The sequence below is a fragment of the Anthonomus grandis genome, chromosome 12 (assembly GCF_022605725.1).
Source record: "Anthonomus grandis grandis chromosome 12, icAntGran1.3, whole genome shotgun sequence".
Lineage (NCBI taxonomy): Eukaryota > Metazoa > Arthropoda > Insecta > Coleoptera > Curculionidae > Anthonomus > Anthonomus grandis.
In genome coordinates, this window is record NC_065557.1 from 24,071,326 (window position 1) to 24,098,260 (window position 26,935).

General features: G+C 33.0%; 1 protein-coding gene across 1 annotated transcript in view; it reads right to left on the reverse strand.

Moving 5' to 3' along the window:
• The window catches only part of LOC126742656 (RRP12-like protein), a 31,374-nt gene that overhangs the window by 2,760 nt on the left and 1,679 nt on the right, over positions 1 to 26,935 (reverse strand). The window contains exons 3-5 of the mRNA XM_050449392.1: positions 21,703 to 21,947; positions 21,451 to 21,648; positions 19,792 to 19,952 (exon numbers count right to left, since the gene is read on the reverse strand). Coding sequence (XP_050305349.1) covers positions 19,792 to 19,952; positions 21,451 to 21,648; positions 21,703 to 21,947 — 604 coding nt within the window. The remainder of the gene's footprint in view (positions 1 to 19,791; positions 19,953 to 21,450; positions 21,649 to 21,702; positions 21,948 to 26,935) is intronic.

The following is a 26,935-nucleotide window of genomic DNA, read 5'->3' on the forward strand; positions in this document are numbered from 1 at the left end:
AGGTGAGTACGGCGCGGATTCCAGTACTGGAGTGCTTCTAGCAGATAAATAACGCTTCACAGACAGCGCGTTAAGTTAGATACATCGTGTTGTGAGTGAAGCATTTAAAAAATGATTTCCAATTGTACCATAAAAAGCCACGTTTCAGAAAATTCTTCTCTATTTAAGGAAAACACATTTTTGAAATTTTTTATTATTATGTAATTAAATGTTGTTAAATACTAATATAATTCTAATATTATCATTTAATCACTCGACCCCCGTTCTATTAATATTTTAGGGGTATATCGCACTTGTCCAAGGGGTTGCAGATAAAAATGAGATAATATGCTTGTTTTTGTTCGGTATAGATATTGTATTCAGCGTTTTTTTTAAATTCAGTTTTTCATTCCTAATATACGGTGTATACATGTCCAATACCAGTACATCTTTGGTAGATTATTTTCTTTTAGATAAGCCCTAACTTGGGGTATCAATTTTTGGGAAAACCCACTTTTTACATTACACGATTTATCGAAGGTCCTTTTATATTAATCAACGGTCAGTGTTTTTTATATTTCTAAAAGCCCTCGGATTTTTGGGTTTTTCCAATGATGGCTTATGGGTTTCTGAGGCATTAGCATAACATAAAACTGTTTACGGTCGTTACTTTGAAAAAAATAACTTTGAAAAACATTTTATACGTACAAAAATATCTATGTAAAACCAAAGTTTACTGAATAAAATACAAGTTGCTTCACTCGGCTCCACGCGCCGAATTACCTATTCACCGCCCCTCACTTCATTTGCCGGGCGACGCTCCTACAATCGAATCTGTTGGGTTACACAGTGAGTAGAGTTTAAATCGTTTTGATGTGCGAGCGTTTTATTACTAGTTGTACCGGGTGGACTGGCAAATTATTATAATCTATTATATTAAAATGTCGACTTATTGTTCGGTAGACAGTTGTTTTACAAAGCGTGGAAGTGGTTTAATGTTTTTTAGATGTTCGAAAAATGAAAATATATATATAAAATATATATTTATATATATAATAAAATAAGAAATAAGGGTAACCAATTACATGCCAGGTTATAGTACCTCTCTGTCATGAGAGGGTGTGTTGTGACCAAAACAACGTGCGCAGTTTCATTTTTACATAAAATAAAATATGAAAGTTGGATTTTGGTCAACTTCTTACTTTATTCTTATATTATTTTGCTATATAAATGCGTTATGGAACTTTTGTACATTTAACTCTTATTTTATTTTTATTTTACTTTATTTGTCTGTATAAATCCAGCTTAAGAGACTACATTGTTTACATTTTAAAATGGCAAAATATATTTTCCTCTCAATCTTTTGTCCTTCTTTTACAATATTGCACTTTTGCCAGAGCTATTTAACCGCTTTTTAAGTATTAAAAAATATAATACCTTTTAAAGGTTATTTGAGTCGGAAACATAACTGAGCTTATAATGAAAAAAACTAATCGAAAATTAATAAAATTCATAAAAAAATCGACCTAATTTAAAAGCAAAAATATTAATAAAAGCAGTAGTCAAAACAAAAATATCTTGGAGCCTTAAAAAAATTAGTCACTTCGGCAACATTGCGCTACAGTCTTACGCACGTTTTACTATTTTTCGAGTTCTGTCAAAAATTATGAATGAATGAATCCCGAGCGATGTTGCCAAGGAATTAAAACAAATAAACGCTTTAAATTATCGAGTCTAAGGGCGTCTTTACGTTTAAACAGCAAAAGACTTCTGTATTTTTACCACCAGCGTCGTCACATGAAAAATGTTAAGGTTAATTAATTATGTAATGACATTTTTCGCCTCTATTTAAAATTGTACAAGAGCGACGAAAACAACACGTATGGATATAGAAAATTATTTGTACAGTACACAATCCTAACCCAATTTGTAAGGGAGGGAAAATGAAAATAACAAATTTGTCGATTATTATAATATTATTTGCACTAGTGCTTAGTGCAAATAATATTAATAAGCTCATAAGCTCTGCCCCACTGGCAACAAACCAAACAAAAATTAATTGAAAATATGCATTGTTGCCAAGGGGTACTAACAACACTTTCTCCATCCTTTTCTCTCTCAGTACTGATTTTAAAACAATAAAATTCCACATTTTTGGGCTGGTTATGAATGAAACATTACGTTTATTACTTATGTCTTTGGGAATGCTATTATTAGTCTGACAAAATAACAAAAACGTCAAAAAGTGTAGTAATCAATCATTTAAAATTCAAACATGTCATTACTTAGTAGTTATGTCTATCTTTAGTTGTTACGTTTAGTAACAGTAATATATGCATTTTTTCACACAAACTTTTGACTTTGATTTAAAAATAAATCCTAATGAAACCAGTCGTACCAAAACAACCTTTAATAAGATACCTAAGTACCTAATTATTAACAAAAAAAATTTAACCATTTAGTTCTTGAATTACGTAAACTTTGATAATGTAACATTTATTTAGTTTGGTGGCTATAAAAACAAATAATTTATAGTATGTATTATCAATTTACATATTTTTTTTATGAAGTTATTATAAAGTCGTGCTCCGTCTTCCCCTACAGTTCGAATTAGACGAAACTCCTTATTCATGGCATTGCAACCGGGCGTACCCTGGCGTGGGTGTTGCCCTTTTCGTGGCTTGCTGTCACATGTCAGCTAATGGACTTTAGGCAGGCATCTTTTTGTTTATGGCTCTGCTTCCTGAGCAATGGGGAGATAGGGGGAGAGACAGGAATAACAATGGAGAGGGCGGGAGAGGTGTGTGTGTGGAAGGATTGGAGTGCGAAGGCCGGGTTACTGCCTTCGCAGCTGTTAAAGGGCAAGAGAGTAATACTTTTTATTTTATTTTATTTTATTATTTTATATTAAATTATGATCTGTTAATTGTTTTTATGATATGTTTATTTAGTTATCTTTATTATTTATTAACGGCTTTAAATAAAATAAACCGAAAGATTCATACATCTGTGGTGTTTACGCTGAGAGAGCTTAATTCATCCGCGGCAAACTGTGCATTATGTTTTATGCGGTCCGATGGGTGTTCGGACCGTTAAGCGCGGTAGGTAAATTAGCGCGTCGATTATCTCCGGGACTGAAGTGCTGGTGATGAGGGACGGAGTTTAGGACGGAAGATGAATGGGAGGAGCTTGTAGTGGGCATTGGTATGGAAAAAGATTCTCAAAAGATGCTTTGTCTGGTCTGGGTTTTATTAGGAAGTTCGTTATAGAACTTTCGCTATCGATTGTGAGTTTGTCTTTGAATTTTGTGTGGGTCTTTATTAAGTGTTGTTTTATCGTGTCTAAGTTTAGGTCTGCGTGTAGGTCGGCGGTTCTAATGAGCCATGGGGCGTCAGTAATTATTCTTAATATTTTGTTTTGAAAAACTTGAAGCTTTTGTAAGTGGGTCTTGGGGCAGTTTATGAACAATGGGGCGGCATAAAGGAGTTTGGGTCTTATAATTTGGGTATAAAGGAGCAATTTGTTTTTAAGGGAGAAGGGGCTTTTTTTGTTTAATAGGGGATAAAGTTCGTTAAAGGAGCTGTTAACGATGGAAAGGGTTTTTGTTATATGGGGTTTTAGGGATATTTTGTGGTCGAGGTAGAAACCCAAATATTTGATTTTTATGTGGGAGCGATTTTTATAGGAGGGATTGAGCGATCTCGCCTCCGGGAGACCAAAATCGCTTCAGTTTTATCTGCGTTGATTTTGATCCTCCATCGGGAAGACCACTCAGAGATAAGGTTCATATGGGATTGGATATAGGAGTGGATTGTTTTAAGATTTTTTGAGGAAGCAGGCGTAAAGGGCTATTTGGGTTCGGGGCGTTTTTGGTAAATCGGCTTGGTAAATGTTATATAGGATAGGGGACAGAGGTGAACCTTGAGGAACCCCTGCGTTGATATTGCGGGTAGGGGAGTAAATATTGTTTATTTTAACCTGAAAGGACCGTTTATTTAGGAAAGAGAGGATAATTTTGGTGATGTTTAATGGGAACTTAAAGGAATGCATTTTATGGATTAGGCCCTCATGCCAGACACGGTCGAACGCTTTTTCAACGTCCAGCGCTAGCATGAGGGTGGAATGGGTCCGGTTTAGGGAGTCAATGAGGCTTTGCTGGACTCTGCACAGTTGGTGAACCGTGGAGAGCCCTTTTACAAAGCCACATTGCTCAACAGGGATAATTGGGTGGGAAGTTAATAAGGATTCAATATGGGATAGGATTATTTTTTCAAGGATTTTGCCCATTGTGGACAGAAGGCTTATGGGGCGCCAGTTTTGGGGAAAAGTAAGGTTTTTGCCGGGTTTGGGAATAACAATTACCGATGCCGATTTCCAGGGAGATGGGAAATAGCAGTGTTTTAGGGAGTTGTTATAAATATTTAGGAGGGAGAGGAGGATGTTTTCGGGGAGGTTTTTAATCATTTTGTTGGAAATATAGTCAATGCCGGGGGATTTTTTAGGTTTTAGGTTGTGAATAATGTTTTTTAGGTCTTCTATGGTAGCTGGGTTTATGGGGCAGTTGGGATCTATTGGGGAACGGGAAATTTGGCGGAATGTTTTCTCTATGATCAGTTCATGATCATAAAGGGATGGGAGGATAGGGTTTAGCTGGAATTGTGACTCGAGGGAGTCTGCAAAGGCTAATGCCTTTTCTTCCGTCGAGTACACAATTCCTTGGTGGGGACTATGAATGGGGGGGATAAGGGATTTTGTTTTACCCCGGAGGGACTTTGTAAGGCGCCAGTATTGGGAATGGGAATTTTCGACATCGACTTCGGAGAGGAATTGGGTCCAGTTTTGATTTCTATGCTCCAGGATAAGGGAAAGGATAGTTTTGGATAGGAGTTTGGCTTCTGCTTTTTTGGATGGGTCTAGGAATTTGCGGTACATTTTCATTAATCGGTTTCTTTTTTTAATGAGGGACTTGATGTTATAGGGGAGGCGTGGGGATTTTTTTGTGGGATGGGGATTATTGAGGATGAGCTTTCTAGAGCAGAAAGGATGTTATTTGAGAGAGAAAGGATGCTTTTGTTTATCTGGGAGGGGCTTAGGGAATTGTTTATGGGGGGGATTTGTTTAAGGAGATTATTAAAACGGGTCCAATTTGTGATTCTTTTTGTGGGGAGAGAAATGGGAATAAGCAGGTTGGAAAGGGTAATAATTATAGGGGAATGATCGGAGGTAGACAGGTCATCTGAGTTTTTGGTTTGGATATTGTGGGGAAGATTTTTGGTTATGGCTAGATCAAGGATATCTTGACCATTATAATGGTCATGGGTGGGTTCTGGGGGTGCATGGATAGTTATAAGATTGAACTGGGAGTATTCAAGGAGAGTTTTACCGGCCTGGTTATTTCTTCTGCAACCCCACGATGTGGATTTTGCATTGAAATCGCCGGCCAGTAGGATAGGATTAGAGGGATGGTCAAAGAGAGAGTCAAGGATTTCTGCGGAGAAAGGTTGTTTGGGTGGTCTATAGACGGAAATAATCTTTAAGTTTTTGTTGGCAAATTTGATTGATATGGAGGTGGTTTCAATATAGGGGAAGGTAACAGGATTTTGTGCGATTTGGTGAGGAATTTTGGATTTAATTAGGATGGCTGTGCCGCCCCCTTGTCTGTCCGAGGGTCTGTCTGTTCTGTAAATGTTATAGTTAGTTATAGTCCAGTTTGTGTGGGGTCTGAGCATAGTTTCTTGCAGAGACGAAACTCGTAAAATAATAGCTATTTTTTACCCGAATTCCCCTTTACATTTTTTGCTAGTTCCCCGTCGGCGAGGAGCTCGGCGGCCTGCCTTTGAGATCGAAAGATAAAAGGTTTTTCGCCGAGTGAAGCAACTTGTATTTTATTCAGTAAACTTTGGTAAAACTAACCTGATGCACTAGTTTCTAAGCTTGCAACAGTTATTCTTCTCGGCACTGCTTTCTAATAAAGTCCAGTGTCGTCTCCATTATACAATTGCTTAGGTTTTATGTCGCGCTCCGTTATAAGATTTTGAAAATCATAGCAAAATTCTACCATAGCTACATTATCAGCATTTAATTTCTCCACTTGAACAGCTAATTCTCGTATTCCATGGTTTTTAAATCTGTAAAGCCAACCAGAAGAGGCCGAGAAGTTGCCTTTAATTTTCAACTGCTCGTGATACTTTTCAGTTCTCTTTAAGAGATTTCCTGTCAGAAATAGCTTATGCACTATCCGCTTTAGCTACAAAGCTTTGTAATTGAACTTTTTTACTTCACAATGTCACGAATCGTTTATTTTATAATGTTATATTACATTTTTCGATCAATAGTTAACACATTGTGTTTAGGCTTTTCATTAGCACTCACAAACTGCATTTTGTGCGTCTGTTTGTTTAATTAACGAGCCGGTTGGCAGTTTAGTCGGCGAAAATAATAAGTAAAAACATAAATAGCGGACTCATCAGGTGAGGACCTGATGCCAAATACAGTAGACCAGTGTTGAGCTTGTTCACGTTAATAATAGTGTAATTCCAGAAATTGGTTTAGTCGGGTGTAGAGTTTTTTTAATATTGTGCAACATTTACTTACTACTGTTTATATTCCACCATCGCGCAATGTATAGCATTTTTATCAATTTCTAGACTTCTTAGAGCCGTGTGAACGTAAGCATGATAATAATCTGATTTTTAGGTAATTTTAATGTCGAATGACTCTCAAAACGATCCTAATATGTACTGGTGCGTAGTTTTCGTCGACTTCACTTCTTTCGTCGTCGTTTTAGACATCCATCATTCTGCCTTATAAATAACTAACCATACTATGCTTGAGACGAGAAAAATTCGAAATTAATAAGAATAATTATGAAAAGGTCTATAATTTTAGTAAAACGAATTTTCAAAAATTGTATGCAGACATGGCTGCCGTGAATTGGAGAATGCTGAATGGTCTCACGTATATAGACATGGCATGTAATAAATAAACTGTATGAGACCATTTTCACACTTATAGACAGGTCTGTACCCGAGTAAAAATAGGAGTAATAGATTTCCTTGCTGGTATAATAGGGAAATAATTGGCTGAACTTAAATATAAAAAAAATTATGGCGACGTTAAAGAGAACCGGCTATATTATATAATTAAGTAACTTTAAATTTAAAAACTAGAATATTTAAGGAAAGGGGCAGATCACTTAAATATGCGTGCTTATTCTGATTATAGAACATGAAGTTTAACCTGATCCCAAGTCTTTTTGGAGACTTGTCCGTCCACGTAATAATATTAGTACAATACCAGCCTGCATGGCAAATGGGAACAGGTGGGGAAATACACCAATGGAGGTTGTGACAGCTGCGCGCAATATTTTAGGAGTGTATTTATCATAGCCAGATTATAAAACCCGTGGTTTTATAAAACGTCTAGTCCTTTTATAAACGGCGGCCAGATGGTAAAAAATTAATTATCGATTCATTATTTTGCTATCTGGCTAGCCATTTCATAAAACTACTTGGTCAGATTATTTAACAATGCGCATGATTTTAAAAGGCTGTTATTATTTTAATTATATTGTATTAATATTATTATATAATATTATTTTAAAACGACAGCCAGCATTAGCCAGTTTTTCAAATTTGACACATTTATTATTCTGGCGCGAACAAAGGTGTTTAGTGCCGGCTTATTGGCGTATTTTTATGAGATAATTTCGGTTTTGCTTAATTTGTGTAATTTTAAATTGTAGGAATATGGATCCTATTAAAAAAACAGCTACGGAAGTAGATAGAAGTACTTTTTTTCCTACTATTATAGGTACAAGGGAAATTTTTAAAACCTGCATGATTGATATAAATTAATGATGGTGGTATCAAATTTGATTAAATACTTTTAAATACAATTTGTCTTTTACAAACCAACTAAAATATTTCACCTGCAAAAATGTTAAACGGTAAAAGCTTTACCATTTGACACTTTGACATCTGGCACCTGTGAACTCACGGTCTTTTTATAAAACACCTATTCGCTTTGTTTAATATGGCTAGCCAGATAGCAAACTAATTAATCGTTAAATGAAAATTTGATAATCTGACTACAATATAATATATACTCCTAGTTTGGAAAAGAGTAAATTAAATTTTGATTTGCGGACTCAAACAATCGTATCATTCCGATATTTCGATTTTCGGGCAGCAAAATCCGGGGCAAGAATTTAAGTATCAAAAAAGTACATATTTTTTTCATTGCATTGAGAATTTTTGTTTCAACTGTCTATTTCAAACTGAAAGAAAAGCTGAAAAATCAAAACCCAAAGAACTCTGAATGTGAGTGTTGGAAAAAAGGTTCTTGTCTTAGCAGTAATAATTTAAATAATGTAAATTAGATTTTGAGCATTTTTTTTACAAATGTATGCAATCCTCTTAAAATAATATTATCGATTAAGCACTCATAAAATAAATTTTAAAATCGCATTTTTTTGTTACAATAAGGACGGCAAGTTCCAAATTATCTAGGAGCGGCAAAATTTCAGATCTGCCACTGAAAAGACTACAACCAAAAATGTCTAGGAACCCCGATGGAAAACCCAGTTTTTTTTATTAAATATACTATCTTCGTCCTAGCTGGATCTTTGGCTAAAATATTTAATCTTTTATTAAGCACGGGAATTTATCCTGAATACGGGAAGCTCACCAAAATGTGTCCTATTTTTAAAAAGGGAATTAAGGGAGATATTCAAATTTATAGACCAGTGTTTCAGATATGTGGATTATCGTAAACTTTTGAGATGCCTCTATATGAGTATCTAATTACAAGGATCGGACCTCTGCTTACATCAAATCAGCACAGATTTCTAAAGGCTCAGTCGAACCAACCGGGCTTATTTTGCGCTATTTCTTGCTGATGTTTTGGATAAAAGGAATCAGGTGAATGTGGTATTTACTGATCTCTCTCTAAAGTCTACGATAAGATTACTACTATAAGATATACTACTAAGATACGATAAAATATACTACTTAAAAAACTCGAGGCTTTTGGCATATCATTTGGCAAATTTATTAATTCTTTTAAGATCTTAATTGCTTGCTCGTAGACAGTTTATTCAGTACAATGGGTATAAACTCGCACAGCTTGTTACATGATCAGACGTATTATAGTTCAGTTCAGAGATCTATTAGAATCTTTGATGTGTCGCAGATGCCGCAGTAACTAGTCCGTGCGCCAATGTCGTATTGATTGTCGCATGATATACATGTTTAAATGGCAAAATTTTGTATTGTTTATCTATGAAATCATTTTAAATATATGTTAAACCCCATGTTTTATAGTATTTTTTATTTTTCTTTCGAAAATTTCCATTTTTATAAAAAGAAAATAATATCACACGCGGACTAAAATCCAAGCATCTTACAAAATATTTTAAACACTTCCAGCACTTACAGACTTGTCACCTCTTTTTAGCCAGTCTATTAAACAAAGATAAAACACCTGCGTTCTGGCGATTCCTACTTCAGGCTGTGCAAGTGATTTTGTATCTCTCTCTATCCCACTGAGTTTGAAGATTACGGGGCCGTACCCAAATAAATTTTTGATATGTTTTTGTATTACTTTCGTCGTGTTTTTTCTCTTCGAGAGAAAGAGATCTTTAAGGATGGGTCTATCGCCGTTAAAATAGTTGGTGGATGGGTCTATCGACTTTAATAGTTGGGTGGGGGCGTCATGTGAGGTTATTATTATTTGATGAGTTTTGCCGGTTTTGCTTTTTAAACGTTTATGAATGTGGAGAATTTAGAATTTGACCTGTATTCGTTTAAATTTTTTGCAGTTTTTACTGTGAGGAAGTGTGTTTTTTTATTTGTGTTTGTGGATTTGTTTTGGTATTATACCTAAAGACCTTAAAATGTTTCGACCCTGGGAAAATAGGCAGGAAAATTTGGCAAATGAAGAGGAAAGTGTTTGTGTGGGGTTATGGAGACCGTGGATGCACAAGAAAGACAATAACATTCGTGATGAAAACAGTCAGAGCGATCTGGACAGTGATTTAGACTTACATAGTTCTGATAGTTCATTTTCTAGTGTTGAGGAAGCAAAAAGAAGCAAGGGAAGTAGAAGCTACAGGGGAAAATCAAGCAGTTTTAAAACGTAATTGTTTAAGTACAGACGCCAAACAAATGTATCTAAATGTCAATAACAATCTAAGGAATGATCCTCAGTTCACAAGTGATTTATGTTATATCACAAGGATTTTAACTTAAGATGGTTAACAAAACAGCTGCTGTAATGGAATTGTCATCTGGCGTATAGAATATTTGAAGAAAATTAAAAAATTTTGGGAGGAGGAAAGATCCATATATTATTTAACCGAAACATGGTATGATACATTTATGATTGATGTATGATTTCCATTCTCTGGGAAAAAGTCGTTTTTGCCATAGTAAGAAAACCATATTTTTATTAATTAAACAAGTTTAAAATTTTGTTTTTTACAGCTTACTGCCCCTGTTTGTCCTTCAGTAATACAATAGAGACTGCTTCTTCCACCATTCTCTGGCAAAAACCCTTTTTTGCTATGGTAAGAAAAACACTGGTTTTATTAAGAAAACAAGTCTAAAATTTTATTTTTTACAGCTTACTGCCCCTGTTGTCCTTCAGCGACACAATAAAGACTGATTCTTCCTCCATTCTCTGAAGAAAAGTCTCTTTTTTGCCTTAGTAAGAAAACCCTATTTTTATTAATTAAACAAGTTTAAAGTTGTGTTTTTTCAGCTTACTGCCCCTGTTTGTCCTTCAGCGACACAATAAAGTATATAATATAATGTAATGTTTTAGTATCCATATGTTGATGTGCGATATGAAGTTGGAATCCATAGCGGCAACAGAGAAACTGTTTCCTTCCTTAATGGAAGAAACTGCTAAAGAACAAAGGCAAAAAAACAGAATTTAGAAAATTGTATTTTCTAAATTTTCTAATTTTCTAAATCTTTGGGCCAGATTCAAATGAGTGGTTTAATTTATAAAAGTATTTATAAGTATAGTTTATAGTATCCTCACTGTAGTTTTAGGATCCAGCATGCTTAAAATGTAATGTTTTATATAAGATTTTTAGTTTTTAGTATAAGCATTTATTTTTGTTATTTTCATCTCATCTCTCCTAATATGCACAATAACTAAATATAAGGCAAACAAATTAATAAATATTACATTCACGATATAAAGTGTGTGTTTTTTTATAAGTAAAACTTGTGTCTTTTACACGCATAAGATATAGACAGCTGGATGATTTTTAATGTAAAAGATTATTTAAAAAAATATACTTCCACTTTTCTGACTACTTTTTATTAAAAGAAGTTGGTACTAAATATAGAGATGGGGGTTTTCATGAGTATATTATTATAATAATATATCATAATATGTATTAATTAAAAAGAAAACAATAATAAAGGACATTGAATATGGCAGCCAAAATCCCCATTAATAATCACCACCAAGTAAAAATAAATCTCAATACCCAAAAAAAGGAAATATATAAATTCTAAAAAAAATGCTTAAAACATTTATTTATTTAATGGAATGATTAAATATTGCTTAGAATATTACTTTATGACTCTTTTCACATAAAATTTTGCGATTTAAACATGCATGTCATGTGACAATACAAGCAACACCGGCACACGGACTATTCGCAGCACATCAGAGATTCTAATAGACCTCTGAACTGAACTATACCAGAGAGCACAGTGTATGAGATTTGGGAGTGAGATTATTTGGTGATCAACTTTCTTTCGGCGAGCACATCGAGACCGTAGTCTCGAGGTGCAAGGCAGATAGTGGGCTTTCGAAACTGTAGATCAAAACAAGTAAGAAACAAGTAGTTAGTAGTTGAGTTTAACTGTTATTTGGTCACCTATATATCAGAAATATATAAATGAATGGGAGAATATGCAGAGGAAATTTTTAAGGTATCTGGCATTTAAAGAGGACTTTATCATATGTGGGTCAGGCAGTGAAGAACTACTACAAAGATTTCACTTTGAAAGTCTAATCAAGCGCAGACAATTACACTCAAGTTCGTTTTTGTATTAATTGATAGGTGGTGTCACTGTGAGTCCTTCTTTGTTGAGCAGGATTTTAATGTCTCTGAAAATTTCTGCTGGATAGAGCAATTTTCTCTACCTACCACAAACTCGTACTGTTGATTCAAGCCTCTGGAGTCCGTCAACACTGTATGGAGTCTGCTCAGTATCCAATAAGGTTGTAAACCAAATGAAGTTGGCCTTACTCGAGATTCATTCGAACACTTAAAAATTTGTTATAAATATGTATACTGTTTTTGTCTTTAGTCACAGTACACTGTCACAGTACTTAAAATTAATTATTATTCTTTATTGTGAACTATTGGGCTGTTTTCTAAAGAAATAAATTATGAAATTCATTCAATTATACATTCAATTACCACGGCTTAAAGAAAAATTGTTTTCACTTGTACGTCAAATGCATTTCAAAATATTAATATTATTTTTGCCGTTTGTTGATCACCTCACCTCCAGCCGCTTTGATACGTCAATTGGGAACCCCCATCGTGTGACACATAATTGCAGCAGCATTAAAATGTTTATTTAAATGTGTTAACAAAATTAAATCGGTTGACGTATAAGCGAATAGTAAGCAAAAATATGTGGTAATAATAGACATTTTATCAACTTAAACTTTGGTCAAATGGTTACACATTATTTTAAATGGCAAATAATTTTCCATCCTACATCGCCAAAAAAAATTAATGCAAGTCGAAGCGCTTTACTAGTAAAAATGTATGGTAATAAACACAGTCCAAATATTTTTTGCATCTATTATTTGCGAGAAAATAACTAATAGTATGTTGAAACTCTTCCAGTTTCTTGCAGTATATTATATGGCGTATTTATTTTAGTAGTATTTTTTGCAGTAGCTTATAGGTACAAAGATCGAACTGCAGCAACTAGCATTTTTAAAACACAGTTAAAAAATGAAGTAACAGCGAATAATTTAAAATGATGCATACCCTGGTCGAAAGAATAAAAGGTATTTTTTATGGCCCTGAAAATCGGTGCGCTTGTAACACCGCCAGGACATTTAATGAGTGACATCCAGACAAGAACGTCGACCATAAATATTATATACGTAACTTTTATATACATATATAAGATTTAAAATTATGCAGTTAAAAGACAAAAAATTGTCTTTCAACTGCATAATTTTAAATTTACATTAACCATACAAAGTCAAGTTTGCCGCCGACGTCGAAAGGGACTATCAAGGGTTTGCGCACTAGAAGACAAATTTAGCACCCTTTTCACCATTTTTATCATTGCAGACTTGATCAAAGTGCTCTCATAATAATAATTTATAAAATTAACAAAAATATGGGAAAAGTGTATACAATTTAAACTAATTTACATTACATAAACTCTAATACAAAGTCTAATATATGCCGAAAATAAGTGCGGGCCCGCCAGAAAAAACATAGTAATTCCATCAAAGTGCTCCAAGAGATTAAGGTAGATTGCATTTTTAATCTTGGTGCTGTATGGTTCGGTTAAAACTTTTATTTTGAAGATTAATAATAATTTTTTTTTGTTCGCAATAAAAAGTGTAGGTACTGAGGAAAGGGATGTTAATAAAGCATACCAAATTGAGATACTGGGACAATTCGCAAAGGATCCAATATTATATATCCCCAAAGTCTCAGAGTTAACTAATATTTCAACAGATCCTGTTCACAAAATAAAAATAAAAAGTTTTTTCCTTATAAAATTCAAATCTATCAACAACTAGGAAAAGACGATTTTAATGGAATTGAATTTTGTGAACTGATGTGCCAGCGATTTGACGAGGATCCCCATTTAGTAAAGAACATCTGCTTCAATGTCAAGTTTTCTCTAAACGGACTGGTCAACCGGCATAACTGTAGATACTGGGATAATAAAAATCCACAAATTTTTCGAGTGGATTAAACTCAGTATCCTGCAAAATTAGTGTATGTATTAGGAATATGGATAGAACAAAAATACATTAATAGGGACTATTCTTTTATTTGTGCTTTAAGGCTTGATAAAAATAAAATTATAAATGAATTTCCAAACCAAACCAAGAGGTCTTTGTATATATTATAAAATAAATGCGTCAGCAACTAAAACCAAATTCTGTTTTCATTTAATAAATACGGCGAGAATATCGACTTCAGACAGAAAATAAACATTACAAGAAAGAACTGATGCATGATATACAAAGTCTAAAATAATTAGACAGTTTTGTAAATAAAGTTATAAACAGATTTCAATACATCCTCTCAAAAATGAAAATAAAAAAATATGCTAAAAGAATAGTCACTTATTCTGGGGAGAATAATAGGTAACATGATTCAACATTCGTAGCTAAGGATTTGGAAAAACCTCAAAAAGAAAAACCAAACAAACAATTTAGTTACTACTTAAAAACTATACTATCTTATTTATCTGATAGCTCTTTTTGTAGTCCGATTTAAAAAAAGACTTCATGGAACTTCGGAGCTGGAAGTTGCTTGATAAAAATATATAAATATAGTTTATTAATATTGTTTTATTTTGCACTTGCTCTCTAGTATAATGATATTTAATATCTATATGTTTAGACCGTTTATAATCAACAGGATTATTAGCAATTAATGTACATATTGAATACAACCATTATTATCTTCATAAATAATTATTGGTTTAGGTATATTAATTTTCATGGTTGTTAATAGACTTAATCCATAAAACTTCTCCGACCCCTTCAAAAATTGCCATATATTCTGCTTCCATAGAGAATGTAGCAACAGAATTTTGTTTCCTTGTATTCCAATAAATTACACAAGTCTGAAATATCTCAAAATCTATTTCATTACTACCCCAATCAGCATCTACATAGCCAATTACAATTTCGATATATGTATTTCTAGTATAAACTAATTTAAAGTCATAAGTGCCCTTAATATACCGTAAAACCCTTTTTAAGCATTGCCATAACTCTTTATTATTTTTATATTCTTAACAGATTAACAGCCGTACACAAATCTGGGCCAGAGCAAAGAGCGGCATACATTAAACAACCTATTAAATTTCGGCATGGGGCGTTTCATATCTTGCATTCTAATACCCAAGACAAATTTTAATTTATTCATGTAACCATTCTAAATTTGTTTTTTAGATATGTTTTAAAACTCGAGACTTCAATTTTGAAAATTATGTTCTTTTCATATTTTCTCAAAATGCTCGTACCAGCATCTTGCTGATTATTTTAACCCATATAAAGATTTATTTAATTTACATACATAACCATCTTTTGATTTGATAACAATCTTCCAGATTTATTAGAAGATTTGCCCCTTGCAACCCGCCGAGATATGTATTTTATGCATGATGGAGCCCCACCCCATTTTAGCCTTGCTGTAAGACACCACTTAAATAATACTTTTAAAAAGCGTTGGATAGGTAGAGGAGGACCTGTTGCTTGGCCTCCTCGGTCTCCCGATCTAACGCCATTAGATTTTTATCTATGGGGTCACCTCAAAACCTTGGTGTATTCCACCCCAGTCGATACTCGGGAAGAACGGCTTCAAAGAATTACATTTCATTGTGATAATATAAAAAACAATCTTGGGTTATTGTGGCGAGTGCAGCAGTCCTCGATTCGTCGTGCCCGCGAATGACTTCACGGAGCCCACGTCGAACCTACTTTTGAAGTTTTTAATAATTAATTGTTTACATTATTGTTTGTTTACATATTTGGTTTTTGGCATTTTTTTGTAAGTTGTTTTTTCTAATTTAAAAACATACACTTATCATAGTTTTTTTTAAATTATTTTGTAAAAGTATTTTTTAGGACACCACTGTATTTTTAGGAACATGTATTATTTTAAATTAAATGACTTACATCGAAATTTCTCTGTTCTTTAAATAACTAGCGTACTTATCTCATTTAAAAAAAAAAAAAAAAAAAAACATTGGCTCGTTTATTATTTTTTTTCTCCAAAACGGTTCATTTTATCGGTAATGAACAAGAGAACCTTTTTTTTAGCCTAGGGTTCAAGGTATCCAAATTTATTTTTTTTAGACTTTAACATACAGGGTGGTAAAATTATACACATTAAAGTGTACAACCTAGTCCGCCCCTGGTAAAGTAAACAAGGTAAATGTATTTTAAGGATGTCATTTTAAGAGGTCCCTAATAGTGTTCATCATCTAAAAATTTTATTAAATTCTACCGGGTAGTTTAAAAGTAATTTATGAAATACCAATTTCCAGCAGCGTCCTTTAGGAGGCTGTATCTTCGTAAAGAAGGCCTGGAGGAATTTTTTTTATAGGAACGTTCGGTATTATTTTTCGATGTTCTACCTGAATCCGAGAGATTTCCCACATGAACCGGGATACCCTGTATATTGTTTTTAATAGTAGATACCCATGTACAATCAACAATATTTTTTTTTGTAAGTAGAAGTCCATTCTTGAAGTGGAGTGGGCATAATATAGCGGGTTGGGAAGGGCGGGAAGACTTTTCTCCACAAATGAAAATGCCAATCTTTTGTCAAGAGTTATGAGTTCGCTCATCATCATCAGACTAACACTACATAACTGTGGTGTTTACATCAACAATATTTTTATTTATCGGTTTAGGTACTAGAGTACATGTATTATTAATAAGCAAGCAGTCAATATCTTCTTTAATGATCATTTCCCATTCATTTTTCTCAGCTCGTTTATTAATGTCTTGAAATCAAGAAGGAATTTTTAAGTGGGTCAGTTGTGCACTCATAAAAGTACTTATTTCATTTGCGTTACATGAAATTTTATGAAGATTTATTATTCTTTCGCTCCGTCTGAGTTCCGAAACGGTAATATCAGATCTCATTTAGTTCGGTATTTTGTTTACATAACTGATTTTTATCCTGGGTTTTGGTGACAGTTTTATTATTATTACCTGCTTTTAATTCCGAATCTAATAAAGCAGAAATCGGTACCGGGTTTATATCAGTTTTAAATATTTTAATATCGTCAGAGCTTTGTATTTGAAACCCTGCGTCAAGGTCAATTGTAGGCATTGATGTGGTAAAAGAGTTTTCATCAAAAACTCTGTTATAAAAACTCTGTAACTTTACTGACATTAGTAAGTTAAGTTACTGTATTTCGCAACTGCAATGTTTACTGGCTTAGACAATACCACGGAGTGAGTGAGATAGTGGTGTTGATTTATTATATGTTCGGTGACTCCAGAATCCAAAAGAAACTGGATCGAATTACTTTGGAAAGTACTTTGATTTACCACTGTATGACTAGAAATCATAAATGCAAAACTACTATTTTACCTACTCATTTTAATTGGTTTGAATAGTGTGTAAAGTTCTGGTTGCCTGTACCTTGTTGTTTGTAGTAGAAAAAATTTGGTTTTAGGTGATTTGTCCTACCACAGTAGTTACACTTAGTAAAAGTGTATCGTTTCTTTGGATAGCCTTTGTTGTTATTATATTTGTTGTGTTTATTATTAAATTTGTTCTTGCTTTTATATGGTTGAAATTTTTATTTTTAACTGACCTTACTACCTTTTGATCTAGTGCCTCCATATGTAAAATTTTGCTGCTTATATCTCTGCTTTCTTGTAACAATTTTATTTCTTGATCCAATAAACGTGTTTTAACAAAAGCTAAGTTTATAGCATCTTCTGACAAAGTCTCTATGGCGATCACTATGCCATCATATGAAGGTGACAGTGTTAGCAGAAAGTGGGAAACTCTACTTATTTCACTTAAAGTAGCCCCAGCTGATGTTAATTCGATAATCATTTCATCAAACTTAATAAAATGATCGATTAAATATGTATTTTGCTTGTACTTAAAACTCAGCTATTTCTTTTGCACAGCAAGCTGGATGGCTAAGCTTTTTCTTTCGTATATTGTGTCCAGCTTATTTAATATTTCACTAGCAGCGTCATCAGTAATCATGCCCACCATTACTTCACTCAAGTTTTCAATAATGCAACCCTTAGCAATTAACTGCATTTGTTGCCATTTCGCCGGTATGTCAACAGGTGGATTTTCTGCTAAAACTTGTGATGCACTCTCTTCGGCAATGACGGCCTTTATGCGGAACTTCCATATTTCATAATTGGTTCCACTGAACGAAGTAATATTACGTAGCACCTTTTTATTGTTTTCCATTTTCACTACTTCTTCACACTAACAACAGACAAGTTTGTTTACAATAAAAGTTTATAACTATAACGTATCACACTAATTCGTTTAAACATTCTGGGGCCATAACCTATACGAATATATATAAAAACACATTAATAGGAACTATTCTTTTATTTGTGCTTGTAGGCTTGACGAAAATAGAATTACGAATGAATTTCTTTTTCATTACAGACCAAACCAAGAGGTCTTTGTATATATTATAAAATAACTGCGTCAGCGATAAGAACCAAGTTCTGTTTTCATTTAATAAATGACGACGACGATATCGGCTTCAGACAGAAAATAAATATAACAAGAAAGAACTGATGCATGCTATACTAACTCTAAAATAATGAGACAGTTATGAAACTGAATAAAGTTATAAATCGATTTCAATAGTATGTCTGGAACTTAGGGTAATGAAACCATTGAAGCATTTTTTTTGGAAGAAAATTTCACTTGACAAATTTATTTAGACCTCCTCGAAAATACAATATATACTTCAATCGTCCAATCTTTGAAAAATCAAGGGGATGAAAATGGTGTTAGGATACTAAACCAAAACAATTTGTATTTCCAACAAAATGGAGCTCTTCCGCACTACTTTTTGACAGTTCGAGTGGCTTAATAAGCAGTTTCCAGGGATGCGTATTGACATGGTGTAGGTGAATGGCCCGCACGATTGCCAGACTTTAACACCACTAGATTTTTTCCTTTGGGGGTATTTAAAAAGCAAATTTGATAAAACCACGCCAAAAAATATTAATGATTTAAAGGATCAAATTACTCGCGCATGTAGAGTGGACAAACATTTGCCAATGTATGTGAGGAATTTCGAAACAGATTTTACTATTCTCTCATTGACCTCATTAAATTGTTTATTTTTTAAACAACTTTTTACACCTGTTTTACCATTTACTGTTGTTAGAAGTCTATAAAGTTATATTTTTATATACCGTCGGATAGTATGTATGGATTGTATGCTCTTTAAAATGATATATCACTCTATAGGATAGCCATTTGACATACCAAAGTATGACGTCAATATAATATGCATTAATACCAGACTATTTAGCTCACTATTTGCTGGTACGTCAACTGATTAAAATTTTTTTTGGCACTGTTAAATAGACATTTTAATGCTGCTCACAATGATGTGGCACACAATGGGGGTTCCCATTTGACATAGCAGAGAGATTAGCTGGTGGTTAGGAGATGACAAAACTTTGTCAAATATAAAATTAAATGTCTCCCTGTATATCTAGATTGACGTGTTTTTATTTCTTTTTAAGAAGTTATTAAGGGTGGTTCTATATTTTATTTTATGTTTTCTTTTTACTGAGGACAGGAAAACAAGTTTTAAAGAGCGATGTACCAGAGAATGGGCCTGTCCTATTACTAGCATTAAGCTGCACTCTAGAAAATGTTTTTAAATTACATTGACATAAGACAAAACAAAAAAGAGAAAACAGATTTGAATATCAAACGGCAAAGAAGATATGCAAGCTGTTATTTAAAATATCTTAAAGGTATTAAGTACTCTGTAAGTACTAGTAACGCTGTATTAGTTATAATATTTAAATATATATTTTTACCTAGTAATTTTGCCATACTCTTGAATTCAGTTTTAATATCAGTTGGATGGTTACAGAAACAGGGTAGCAAGTTCCACAGTTGAAGATACAATAGTTCACTGCTATGGGCTCCGATACCATTATTTGCTTGAGCTAGTTGCGCTGCTCTTTGCTGGCAATACCTAACATAAAAACAAACCAATATTCATTCTCTATGTGAGTGTGACAATGATTTTTATTTCACATAAGTGACCTAGAATGATTAAAAAGATGTTGGTGGTTAATCCAGGGTTTTTAGGTAGATGCTATCAAACTACCTTAGCTGGTGATTTTTCTTATGTAAGGGACTAAATGGTACTACGAGGGTTGTCTTTTAAGTTTTGCATATGCAGCTGGAATAAAACAAAAAATAACTTTTAACGACTTTATTGTTTTTCAAAGTATTCTCCACGAAATTTAATGCACTTTTGCATGCGCTCAAACCAGTTGTCAAAGCTGTTATTCCACTCGTTTGTGGGTACTGTCAAAATTGCATTTTTAAAGGCGTTAACTGCTTCCTCTGGCGTCTGAAACCTCTGACCACGCAGTTCATTCTTGATTTTTGGAAAAGTATAGAAATCGTTGGGACTGTACGGAGGATGATCCAATAATTCGACGTTTTGATAAGTTAAAAATTCAATAGTTTTCCGGGCTGTGTGCGAACTTGCATTGTCTTGGTGGAGGATGATTCGTCGTTGCGGGTTCGCTTTTCGAAGCTCAGCGATGACTTTCGGCAAACAAATGGTAATGTACCAATCGGCAGTAACAGTTCGTTGATTCTCCAGAGGAATTGTTGCAACATGACCTGCTTTTGAGACAAATGTTGCAACCATCTTTTTGGATACACTTCGAGAACAAATGACTTTTGTTGGCTTTTCTTCATCTTGAAATACCCATACAGACCACTGACGTTTATTTTCAGGTTCATATGAGTAAATCCATGATTCATCACCACTGACAATGCTGTACACATTTTTAGAGTTTCCTGCCTCAAAGCGGTCTAGAGTTGTTTGACACCACATCACCCTAGCTTCTTTCTGTTCTTCAGTTAACAGATGCGGTATCCAGCGGGAAACTAATTTTCTTACCCGTAATTCTTCATGCAAAATTTTTTGAATTGAGGTCTTTGAAATCGCCAATGAAGCCTCAATCTCACGATATGTCACATGTCGATCTTCCGTGATAAGCATACGCACAGCATCGATGTTTTCTTGGGTGACAGCCGTTTTTGGTGCACCTGACCTTGGATCGTCGCTAAGACTAACCCGTCCACGCTTGAATTCTGCATACCAACGAGAAACTGTCGACTGATGTGGTGCTTCATTACCGAAAACAGAAATCAACTCAGCACAGCATTCTTGTTGAGATAATTGCCTTCAAAAATTGTAAAAAATGATGGCCCAAAAATGTTCTCTGTTTAATTCCATGGTATGCGCAATTTGCTACCTTTAAAAATTCACTGTAGCTGTAAAACTATATGTATCGCACTGACGTTTTGAATTTAAGAAAAGTAAAGTTTGAGGTTAAGTTTGACTAATGACATTTGATTAGTAACGCCCTCTATGTTTCTATATGCAAAACTTAAAAGACATCCCTCGTATTGATAAATATATAGTTTTTTTTGTTATTTAAAATTCTTACCTTGCCAGTGGAAATATACCATCTCTAAAGAAACTTAAAGTAGAATACTTAATGTTCTCTTTAAGTACAGGTAAAAGCCATGACCTGTCAATGTTAAGGTCTCCACTATCGTTTTTGAGTGGTATAAGGTTAAGGACCTTTTCTGGACCCATTGAACGTATTGCAGCCCCCACAGCATATTCAAGTTCATTGTTAAAGCTAAAACAGAAAAAATACTAAAACTGCATAAAAAACAGAAAAAAACATTCTTACCTAAATTTATATGAATCTCTGAGCTCTGCTAAACTTTTCAATGTTTCCCCAAACATTTCACTACAATTAGCACCAGCAACCTCAAACATAACTCTTATAACATGGAGAACTTGGTGCCAAGCAGCATTGTATTGGTAGCTTAAGCATAAGTGGATAACATTGAAACATTTTTCTAGTTTTGACTGCTGTTGTTTAACTGTTTTTTGTGATTCACAGAGAGGACCTATGACATCTTTAAGTAGAACCTTAAATAGATATTAATTTATAAAATATTGCTAAGACAAAATGCTTTTCTCATTTCCAAAATCATTCTCTTCTACAAAATCAGTTCTAAATGACGTTATTATTACTTTCAATTCATCAAGTTTTAAAAAAGGAGGTAGGAATCTGATGTTCACATACATTGGACTATGCAGCATTTGAGAATAACGAAAAAATTTAAAAAAAAGTGAGGATAGTGCAATTCTAGTATTTCAATTCAAGACGAATATCGTAAATTTTTTATTTTAAGTAAATTGTCAATAATATGTAAGACTGAAATTTTCCATTTTCTATTGCACCAGCACTCACATAAAGTAAGATTTAATGAACAGAAATTGCATAGATAGATGCATTATTATGCTGACTCATTTAGGAGTGCTTTTAAGATTCTCAAGGCTTTGTTTTTTTTGTGCTTATTTGGGTATTTTTTTTTTATAAACACTTCATATAATAAGTAATAATATTAGCTACATATACTGTGTATTAAGAAAGTCCCGCACAGGACGGAGTAATAATTCTTGAATGCACCATTTTATTAAAAAAGTATTCCAAAACAAAATCATAGATTTCTTTCAGATCTACATTAGGAAGATAACTTTTGCATATACAGGTGTCATTACAACAGTAGTAGACGGCAAATTTACCTTTTTTTTAAATGAAATGGTATATTTTTTAAGCGTTTTCCGATTCTACGCAAAATTTTAACACAACTTCGTGTGACATATGCTATATGTTACACGAAGTTTATACATACAAGGATTTGAAAAATTATGTTAAATTTATTATAAATAAAACTTGTGAAAACTTTACCATAAAAAAAATTATACAAAAAAAGTAACAATAAACCTATTGAAAGTGATATCCTTGAACAGTTTGGTAATGTGCTAAATTGTAGTAAAAAGCATGTGCTACGTTTTCTAACATATCGGGAGTTATCAATTCACATTCTGCTCTAATTCTGTTTTATGCTACGTTAATATTTCCCGGCTTTATCGCATAAACTTTATTTTTTAAATGTCCCCAGAGAAAGTAGCCTAAGGTGTAAGATCAGGGCTTCTAGCTGGCCAGTCAATTCCACCTCTTTGCCAATCCAACAATTTGAAAAAGTTGTATCTAAAAATCTTTTGACATTAACTCCAAAATGAGGGGTGCCATCTTATTGAAATCATATTTGATGAAAATTAGCATTAGTATGTCTTCTTATTTCTGGTACTATCTGATTTTTCAGCAAATTCAGATATCAGGTGGCATTTAAATTACTCTCAATAAAAAATGGACCTATTATCCTATTACCAAATGTACTTGCCCAAACATTTACCTGTTCAAGATAGTGGATATGTGTTTCACTCGTTCAGTGTGCAGTTTCATCTGACCAATATCTGCAGTTGTGTAAGTTCACTCTGCCATTCAGCATAAATGTAGATTCATCAAAAAAAATTTTTTTTTTAAATCAATTTTCTTCAGTTTTTCATCATAATTCTATGTGACGGTCAACATCATGTTCAAATAAATCCTGTACTAAGGTGTTTTTATAAGGATGAAATTTATTACGTTTAAGGACATTTCAACTTGGAGTAATGATAACTTTGAGTCTTGAACAAAATTTTGTAGTATTTCTAGACTTTTTTGGTCATTGCTTACAGTTTTTGGCATTCCTGTTCGTTGTCGGTCTTTGCAACTTCCAGATTGTTCAAATCTTGGAATTGTGCTAATCACTGCAGATTTCAAAATTTATTGGAAAGCTTGGATATGTTAGTAAGATCGCTCCTGATCTCTGAATTAATTTGCTCTTTCAAAAAGCTCTATTTTACAATGACTTATAACATTAACGATATCATTAATATATAACAGAAATAACAGGGAATCAGTTCCCTGAGGTACTCCATATTCGTTTATTAGTAACTCTGATATTAGTAACTATTTACAGTCTCGAATGCTCTCTTAAAATCGAGATACACAGCCAGAACAAAGTTGCTCTTATCCAGTTCTTTAAGAAGGTTTCTCATATATTAATTACAGCAGATTCACGTGATGCTCACGAAAACCTGATAGATTTATCACGAAAAAATCGTTAGAATCACATAATTTTTGTAGTTCACAGCAAGTTCTAACAGTTTTTCATAAACCTCCACGGTATTTATCGATCTAAAATCATTGTGGGAAATAGTATTTTGTACACAATTTCCAAGCCTCTGGAAAAACTCCGCTTGAGAGTGATGTATTTACTATATTTAAAAGTTGATTTCCAGCCACACTACATACGTCACACAAAACCTTTTTTGAAATTCCATTTTCTCCGCCTCCGACATTCTTCATATTTTTCAGAGTTATCTTCAATTCAGCTAGGGATATTTCTTTATTTCTTCTTCTTTCTAAAATTTGAGAACTCCGGATATTGAATATTAGGGGGATTGATTTGAGGTGTCATAAGAGAGAGAATAGTTTGGAATACTATTGATAATATCTATAATACTATTTATAAAAAATGTATTCAACTTTGTTGCAATTTGTTATTCATTTGGACATCAAATTTAATTTCGTTTGGTAATAAAATATTTTTTCCAGGAAGTAACTTTTTTAGGTTTTTATACATTTCACGCGGTTTTTTTTTCAATAACTTCTCTAAAATATTTATCTTTTTCATTTTTTTGATTAACAATTAAGTTTCATACTCTTTTGTATTCCCTTCCAGACCTATTATCTTTTTCTACAACAGCCCTAACATATAAATTATCTCTTACATTCATTTTCTCACGGATATCAAACGTAATGCAATCTTTTTGCAGAACAATCGTTTTAATTGGGGCACATAGAATTTAATATATTTGTGATACTATCAACAAAAATATTTGCCAAAATCTTCACATCCGCACTATTGTAGCTCTTCATACACCTTCGATTAATAATCACATCACGGTTTTCATTTATTTTCAGAGCAGGATGTTCAGCCAGAATACAATGATCACTTATCTTGGGTGTTAAATGAACCTTAAATAACAAATTCACATTATTAGTCACAATATAATCAATAAATATCTAAATTGATTGCAGATGGTTGCAAATATCTACAAACGAAAGTTTTTTGATAAAAAAATATTTAATTGTTAGGTGTACAAAAAATGTAAACAGCTATAACTTCCAAAACTCCCAAAGGATTCGAATGAAACTTTTATGTGTAAGTAATAATAAATATTTAAACCAATTTTAGATGGTTGAGCTCTACAAACGAAAATTTTTTGGTGAAAAATTATTGAATTGTTTAGTGGGTAGTAGCTTTACCAAACCCCACACTGTCCTGGAGGACCTTGTGCGTCGTGTAATAAAACAAAATTTAAAAAAATACACCAAAGAGCACAAGGAATTGTATTGTTGGGCAGTTCAGTGGGTAAAAACTTAACTGCTTCTAACAACATACACAAATTCCTGGGTGAAATTTCTAAAAGGATCTTGACTGGCACCACACACTGTTGCTAATGAGGGCTATGTAAGTTCTCCTTAAATAAAATTAATGAATATACTTTTTAGGCATCCTGGTAATAATCCAGCCAGTCGTAATAACGTAAATTCTGGTTGGACCTTTCTGGAAAGTATTGACTATCATCTCAGAGAGTGACAACCTGAAGGGGAGACCTGGGCCTCTTTTATAGGACCTGACTGTAGTATCGACGACTTAGAGCTATTAGCACTGTTGGCTGGATTTGGATATTGTATTTATACCCAGAAATTACTTTCTTTCTATTTGTTATATAAAAAAATAAATAATTGTAATATTATGGTCTTTTGATTGGTTAACATAACTCAATTTAATTAGTTTAAATGGAGAGCAACGTCTTAAATCTCAGATCAATTAAAAAATGTTTATTATGAATATTAAATAAAGTTTTATCCAAATCCTTTGGGAGTTATAGCCATTTATATTTTTAAATGTCTAACAATTCAAACATTTTTTACAAAAAAACTTTAGTTTATTGAGGTTTGATACCATCTGAAATCAGTTTAGATATTTATTAATAATTAATAAAAAAGTTTCATTTGAATCCTTTGGGAGTTTTGGAAGTTATAGCCATTTATATTTTTTAATATCTCACAATTCAATAATTTTTTACCAAAAAACTTTCATTTGTAGAGATTTGCAACCACCTGAAATTGGTTTAGATATTTATTGTAAATTACATAAAAAATTTTCAGTTGAATCCTTTGGGAGATTTGGAAGTTATAGCCATTTATATTTTTGTACATGTAACAATTTAATCATTTTTTACCAAAAAACTTTCGTTTGTAGATGTTTGCAACCATTTAAAATCGGTTAAGATATATAAGTTAGAGCCTTTTTCATTTCTTTAACATTTGACTTTTTAATTCATTTTCACAATGAAACCTTGGTTTGTAGAGGTTTGAGACCACCATTAGTCGATTTGGGTATTCATTGTTAATATCTGGACAAAAATTATTAAAATCCCTTGGAAATTTTAGGAGATACAGGCATTATATTAATTAAATAACAGGAAACACAGACTATAATTTGGTTGCTGGCAACCAACATATACTGTGTTCTTGATTTTGGTTGCTGGACATTGATCAGTTACTAGCTTTGCACACATTAATAATTTAGAGTAATAGGAGTCTAAAAATCAAAATACTAATTCTAAGATCTAAGCCACACTGTGCTTAATAATAAATGACAAAACACTACCGTGTTTTTATACCTAAGTTTTTATTTTTTTATTTGATGAGTCAATTTTGTTTGCTTTAACTCAAAAATTTGGTTAATGGAGTTTATTTTTAGTGTTTTGTAAAGATTATTAGTAGGCATAAAAGGGTCAAGGTTAAAAAGAATTTTCAGAATTTTACTTTGCAAGTCTTCTGTAAGTAATCTGTTAATAGGGTTTTCCTATTATTAAATAAATAAATAAATAAAGAAATAAATAAATAAAGAAATAAATAAATATAAATATAAATAGTAATAATACTA